Source organism: Chanodichthys erythropterus, chromosome 17, assembly GCF_024489055.1.
Source record: "Chanodichthys erythropterus isolate Z2021 chromosome 17, ASM2448905v1, whole genome shotgun sequence".
Taxonomy (NCBI): Eukaryota; Metazoa; Chordata; class Actinopteri; order Cypriniformes; family Xenocyprididae; genus Chanodichthys; species Chanodichthys erythropterus.
Window position 1 is genome coordinate 37,050,146 of NC_090237.1, and position 7,183 is coordinate 37,057,328.

The 7,183-nt window shown below is 41.5% G+C and overlaps 1 protein-coding gene across 1 annotated transcript; it reads right to left on the reverse strand.

Moving 5' to 3' along the window:
• Window positions 1-627: 627 nt before the first annotated feature.
• LOC137004975 (olfactory receptor 1D2-like) lies at window positions 628-1,575 on the reverse strand. Its single transcript, XM_067365710.1, has one exon. It carries the CDS (start codon window positions 1,573-1,575, stop codon window positions 628-630), a length of 948 nt encoding a protein of 315 aa, XP_067221811.1.
• Window positions 1,576-7,183: the final 5,608 nt, after the last annotated feature.

The following is a 7,183-nucleotide window of genomic DNA, read 5'->3' on the forward strand; positions in this document are numbered from 1 at the left end:
TGAGGTCTTGGGACATTGCTATAGAAGCATATACATGCTATAGGTCTTTGTCACAACTGTTTGCATCCCCAACTTGACGATATGGCAGTAAATATGAGAATGACCGTATGCAAAGCAGTGCGAGGTTCAAAAGTATGTGATCTGAGTGTTACACTATTGTGGTATTCAAAATATTTTCCCAACAATGACAGGTCTGTGTTTATCAAGCACATTAGGGTCGAAACACATAAACACATAGACAGTTGTTGAACAGCGCTTTATATGAATTATAACAGATTTGTTTTATTTTACATAAAAAATAAATAAAAAACAAAAAATAAAAAATTTGACTGAATGTACCTCAATGCAAGAAAAGTTCACCCCAAAATGAAACTGTTTTTGTTGTTCCAAAAGAATTTGAAATACAGAGATTTTATAGTGGCTAGGGGGTTTAGAAACATCTACTCCATTTTATGATTTAACTAAAAATACCACTTAATCATGGTGAAATCATTGTAATATGTGACCTCTTTTGGATTTTTGTCTCATTATGTTCTCAATAAATATTTCAAAAGATTATTATTAAAAAAGGGTCACAATCATTCTAGAAAGCATAAGGTTTTTTTTTTTTTTTACTTGATAAAATGTTCACTCAGATATTCCCACTTGTTTCTTGAAAAACATTCTCATAACTTGCTGGCGTACTGTTGTTAGATTTAGTCCGTAAATAAGTGGATTTAAAATGGGTGGTACGAGTAAGAATTCAAGAGCCATAAAATTGCGTACACTTTGAGGCACATTCTTTGAGCCATAACGACTGTACAGTACATCAAACAGCAATGCAAATGTGACATTGATCAATGAAAGCAGATGTGGCACACATGTTTGCATGAATTTGTGCCTGACCTCTATTGACTTCATGCACTTTCTAATCAAGTGAATGTATGAGCAAAAAATCATTACTGAATGTCCAAAGTATGTAAGAATAACAATGTACCCAAATACATTATTTACTGTTGTAGAAAAACAAGAAAGTTTTGCAACTGCCCAAATCTCACAATATAACTTTTCAATAGTAGAGCCACATAAGGTGAGTCTAGATATTAAAATAATTAAAACAGACATACAAGAAAATGGGGCCAGCCAGCAGAAAAGGATGCATTTAAGAACCAGTTGATTGGTCATTATTGAATGATACTCCAGTGGTCTACATATTGCCAAATACCTATCATATGCCATCACTGTTAATGTTGAAAAGTCACACAAAGCAGATGAATAAATGACAAATATTTGAATCAGACATCCAGCATAAGAAATTACATGATCATGGGATAGTAAATCATACATGAATTTAGGGTAGAATCCAGAAGTGCCAAAAAGTCCATTAATACACAAATTACATATAAACACGTACATTGGCTCGTGAAGCTTCTTATGTAGTGTTATGGTGAAAATTACAGTTACATTACAAAACACCATTAGGGGATAAAACAGTGCAGTGAAAGAAAAAAACACAAATCTGTTTTCCATTGTGTCATTGAGACCAGAGAGTGCAAATACTAAGACACTGGACTTGTTTTCCAGTGGGGGCTGCATCTGGAATGATAGTTATTATGTAGATTTTGTTGTTATTATAAGTTATTGAAAAGCTAATTAGACATAGAAAGTTCATTTTAATTGTCTTTAGCTAGGAAGAAAAAAGCCAATATCAAATTATCTAACAGAAGCATATATTGCTGTTTCAGTGACAAGACCTTACCATCTCCTCTGTTGTCATGTTTCCCATTGTGTTCCATAAAGGTTTGATTTGGTTTGCTATATATGGCCACTGGTCTCATGCTAATTGACTTGACCACAAACTCTGAAAGCAAAGTTAATAAGCTCTCTAAAGGCTTATTGTCTCTTAATTTAAAATCTATGCCAGCAAAGAGATTTGCAGGCATTACATGTCTTTTAAAGCTGCCAACCATTCCTGCCAATACATCAGTTCCAAACACTACAAACAATATGAAACTTGTTATATATAATACAATTATTTACAAAATGATTTAAATTTTTTTTTTTATTATGTTATTAGCTGGCACAAACTTTCTTCACAAACTGACTTACAATAGAGTTAACAAATCTTTATTAAAAAATTCAGGCCATATACCAGAGAATATTTAAGATTTGCTATGATAGGCGATGTTCTTAACAACTGCAGATTAAAAAAACAAAACAACTCAAACACATTACATATAACAACTTTTTTCCCCCAGAACTATGTAAACCCTTTGAATTTATCTAGTTTTCTGCACATATTCATAAAATGTAATCTGTTGTTTAATATTTCTATTGTCAAAAAGAAAATCTGCTTAAACAAATAAAACATCACAGGTATATAACTCCTGTTCCCTGAGAAGGGAACAAGACTATATTGCTATTGGGACACGTCCTGTGGAACTCAATGTCTGAGGCATTGGTGAAATCACACAATATTATTGCCTGACAGGAGTCTTATGAATTCACATTGACCTCCCGTGCACTAAGATGTGCAGACATGCTCAAAGCATGGCGATTCGACCAGGGCTACATACTCAACTCAGGGAACTCAACTCTGTGCCAGATGCTGACACTATGGGGGTGTTAATACCCTCTACACCATACTGACCAACAGTGTTGGGGAGTAGTTAACTACATGTAGCGGCGCTACTAGTTTAACTACATTTTTCAGTAGCTTGTATGCAGTTCAGCTACTTTTAAAACAGTGTAGCTTTTCCAGTAGTTAACTACATTTTCCAGCAAGTAGCAGTGTAGCGCTACATTGTAAGAGCTACATTCCGTTTTGTGTTCTGACGAGCCTAATTCATTCATAAAGCAGCACAGCATCTTCAGATCACGAACTCAAATCGTGCATTACCGCCATCTATTGTTATACAACGCATCTTGCGGCTTTATCAGTTCAGTTTATCAGCAGTTCATTGAGAAGAGATCGCCTGATGATTATGTAAAGGACAGGAGTGGGTTCACACTGCACGATTCATTTAGTAAAGGTTACACTTAATTTATAAACATGATTAAAACGCTGCCTGTGTCGAAGACTTCAAGCACATACAGGTGAATAATAGCCTTTTTAAATTAATTGTCCTGCTTTATTGCAGTCTATATCAAATGTATGCAAACTATTTTATTACAGTGGTGACCCGCCATAGTGAAATCTGTCCCACCAGTTTTATAATGAACATAAGATCACTAACGCTGTGTTTTGATTCATTGCATTGGCAAAGTATCCGTCAATTGAACAGAAAACAACAACATAGCTTAGTGCGCTGATCTAATAAAATCAGTTGCTCGGGTATAAGAATGTTCACGCGAGAAGCGCATGATTTGCGTAAAGACATTTAAGATGTTAAGTCATTTTACAAACAATTGGAATAGAATTTCAAAAATATTGATACAAAAATTCTAATATTTTTCTAGTCTGCATTTACATTGCTCATTATTTTTATTATTGCATATTTTTGTCCCATGTTATGGTAGCAATTTTGAGCATGAATCCTGCATTTCTATGTAGAAATCATTTCTGAAACTGCAGAGTGCAATTGGTCGTTGGTCCTCTCATAGCATGAAAAACAAAACTTATAATACATTCAGAATTTTAATATAAGAGTGCAAAGAGAGTCAGTGTGAGATATAGGAGTATTGACATTTGAGTATATACATTTGAGTATTGTATCTTTTGATATAGTTTGACGATATAGTGACGCGGGGGGGCGGGGGGGGGTGGTTCAGCGGAGTCTGCAGCGGGAGAGAGAGGGAGGAGACGCGCGGTTTCTAAGTGGATTAGACGCAAATATTAAACACCTGTCTCTTGTTTCAGTAATTGCCGTGGAGAGAGTATTTAACGCCAGGAGAAACAGGAGCCTGCGAGAGAGAGAAGGACTACTGGCTGTTTCCCCACTCCTGGATGTCTGTCTGCTGCTAGAGTGAAGTCTGACGTTACGTTGATTGTTTTGTGCCTGTTTGCACATTGTTTTGTTACATTATTATTTTGGTGCTAATAAACAGCCAGTAGTCACCTGCCGACCCTGTCCTCTTCCCTCCTTACTTCCGAAATTTGTTACACATGCCCTCGCGGTCATGCAACATGATCAACACCAGGCCCTGCTGGACTTACGTCAAGATCAGGAGAGGCGGTTCCAGGCCGTCCTCCAAGCCCAGCAGGAAGACCGCAAGAGGTTCCGGAGCTGGATGGACCGGGAGGTTCGGCCGGAAGCCACGGATCAACGTGCTGTGCCTGTCCATATTCCACTCAACAAAATGGGGCCTGAGGACGACCCGGAGGCATTCCTCGATCTCTTTGAGACCTCGGCCGAGATCTCTGGATGGGTTTGAAGGGTTTGAAGTCTGCCCAGATGAAAAATAAAAAACAGGAGGCGAGAAGAAAAAACAGAGGCAAATGAACTGGTAGTCCTTTATAGATGGTTTGCACAAAAAGCACACTCTTCACATACAGTACAGTCCAAAAGTTTGGAACCACTAAGATTTTTAATGTTTTTAAAAGAAGTTTCATCTGCTCACCAAGGCTACATTTATTGAATTAAAAATACAGTAAAAAACAGTAATATTGTGAAATATTATTACAATTTAAAATAACTGTTTTCTATTTGAATATATTTGACAAAGTAATTTATTCCTGTGATGCAAAACTGAATTTTCAGCATCGTTACTCCAGTCTTCAGTGTCACATGATCCTTCAGAAATCATTCTAATATGCTGATTTGCTGCTCAATAAACATTTATGATTATTTTCAATGTTGAAAACAGTTGTGTACTTTTTTTTTCAGGATTCCTTGATGAATAGAAAGTACAAAAGAAAACCGCATTTATCTGAAATACAAAGCTTCTGTAGCATTTTACACTACCGTTCAAAAGTTTGGGGTCAGTCAGAATTTTTTTTTTTTTTTTTTTTAAAGAAATTCAAGAAATGAATCCTTTTATTCAGCAAGGATGCATTAAATCAATCAAAAGTGGCAGTAAATACATTTATAATGTTACAAAAGATTAGATTTCAGATAAACACTGTTCTTTTGAACTTTCTATTCATCAAATAATCCTGGAAAAAAAAAAAATATTGTACACAAATATTTTGTACAATTGTACACATTAAATGTTTCTTGAGCAGCAAATCAGCATATTAGAATGATTTCTGAAGGATCATGTGCCACTGAAGACTGGAGTAACGATGCTGAAAATTCAGCTTTGCCATCACAGGAATAAATTACTTTGTGAAATATATTCAAATAGAAAACAGTTATTTTAAATTGTAATAATATTTCACAATATTACTGTTTTTAAAGTATTTTTAATTCAATAAATGTAGCCTTGGTGAGCAAATGAAACTTCTTAAAAAAACTTATTAAAAAACGTAGTGGTTCCAAACTTTTGGACTGTACAATACATGTAAAAGAGCGAGGATAAACAGAAAAAAAGAAAGCACTCTGATAAACGCTACGAATCAAAGTGGAAAAAATTAACATTATTACACTGCAACATCAGTAGAGCAGTCATCTTTCTCGTCATACAAGCATTCTCTATCAACTCTGTGCGTGCGCGCTCACATGAGAACAGCGTGCACACTACAACGTACGCCACAGAAGAAGTTATCTTAAAGGCACATCAACATTAACGACATGAACAGTATTTAACATAATTTAGGTGGCCGTTACACGCGGAATCAGCCTAAAAAAAAAAAAAAAACACTCTAAAACCTTTATTAGGACGCAGCTGTTACGGTTGCTGGTGTAAAGATGAGGCAGATCACGGAGTTCCACAAACATACAATACTTTAATATAAACGAAGGCAGAGTACACCACACAAACTCTAACACAAACAGAGAACGGACAAGGAGTGCAGGGAGTGAGTGCAATATATGGGGAGTGCTGACAATAGAGTCCAGGTGCAGGTGATGAGTGCTGATGAGGAGCTGACGAGGGAAGTGAGTGCAGGTGTGGAAACAGGAGGATACAGGGAAATGGAGTCCAGGGGAACAAGGGATCTGTAACAGTACCTCCCCCTCCCGGTAGGCGCGTCCTCGCGCCGTAGATGTAACATGTAAGATGGGGGCGGGCGCCCTGGAGACCTCAAACCGGAGCAGGGGGAGGAGCAGACTGGAGTAGAGGTCTCCAGGGCAGGTTCAAAAGCCATGGCGGGTCAGGAGCCGTGGGCGGCCATGGCGGGTCAGGAGCCGTGGGCGGCCATGGCGGGTCAGGAGCCGTGGGCGGCCATGGCGGGTCAGGAGCCGAGGGCGGCCATGGCGGGTCAGGAGCCGTGGGCGGCCATGGCGGGTCAGGAGCCGAGGGCGGCCATGGCGGGTCAGGAGCCGAGGGCGGCCATGGCGGGTCAGGAGCCGAGGGCGGCCATGGCGGGTCAGGAGCCGAGGGCGGCCATGGCGGGTCAGGAGCCGTGGGCGGCCATGGCGGGTCAGGAGCCGAGGGCGGCCATGGTGGGTCAGGAGCCGTGGGCGGCCATGGCGGGTCAGGAGCCGAGGGCGGCCATGGTGGGTCAGGAGCCGTGGGCGGCCATGGCGGGTCAGGAGCCGAGGGCGGCCATGGCGGGTCAGGAGCCGAGGGCGGCCATGGTGGGTCAGGAGCCGAGGGCGGCCATGGTGGGTCAGGAGCCGAGGGCGGCCATGGTGGGTCAGGAGCCGAGGGCGGCCATGGTGGGTCAGGAGCTGAAGTCCTCACGCCGTCAAGCCCAGTCGGCGCAGAAGGACTGGCGGGAGATGGTGGAACCAAAGGCTCTGCCGACCGAAGCGCAGCCGGGACTCCAGAAGGCCGCAGTGGAAGCAGTAGGACAGCCAACAAAAAGAACACCGGGGGGAGTGAGGAAGCCAACTGAAACTGAGGGACGGAGTGACGGAGCGGAGACGGAGGAGTGTAGTCCAGAGGGAAGGGCAGGCTGACGAGTGCACAAGGTGTGAGTGGAGGCAGGATGGATACTGGTGACGCTGGTGGACTGATGGGTAACGGTGGAGCAGAGGGAGGTTGGAGCCGGGGTGTAGGTAATCGCCCAGAGCGGCTTGCTCGGCGGCGGAGACTGGCGCTGCTTGCTGCTTGCTCGGCGGCGGAGACTGGCGCTGCTTGCTGCTTGCTCGGCGGCGGAGACTGGCGCTGCTTGCTGCTTGCTCGGCGGCGGAGACTGGCGCTGCTTGCTGCTTGCTCG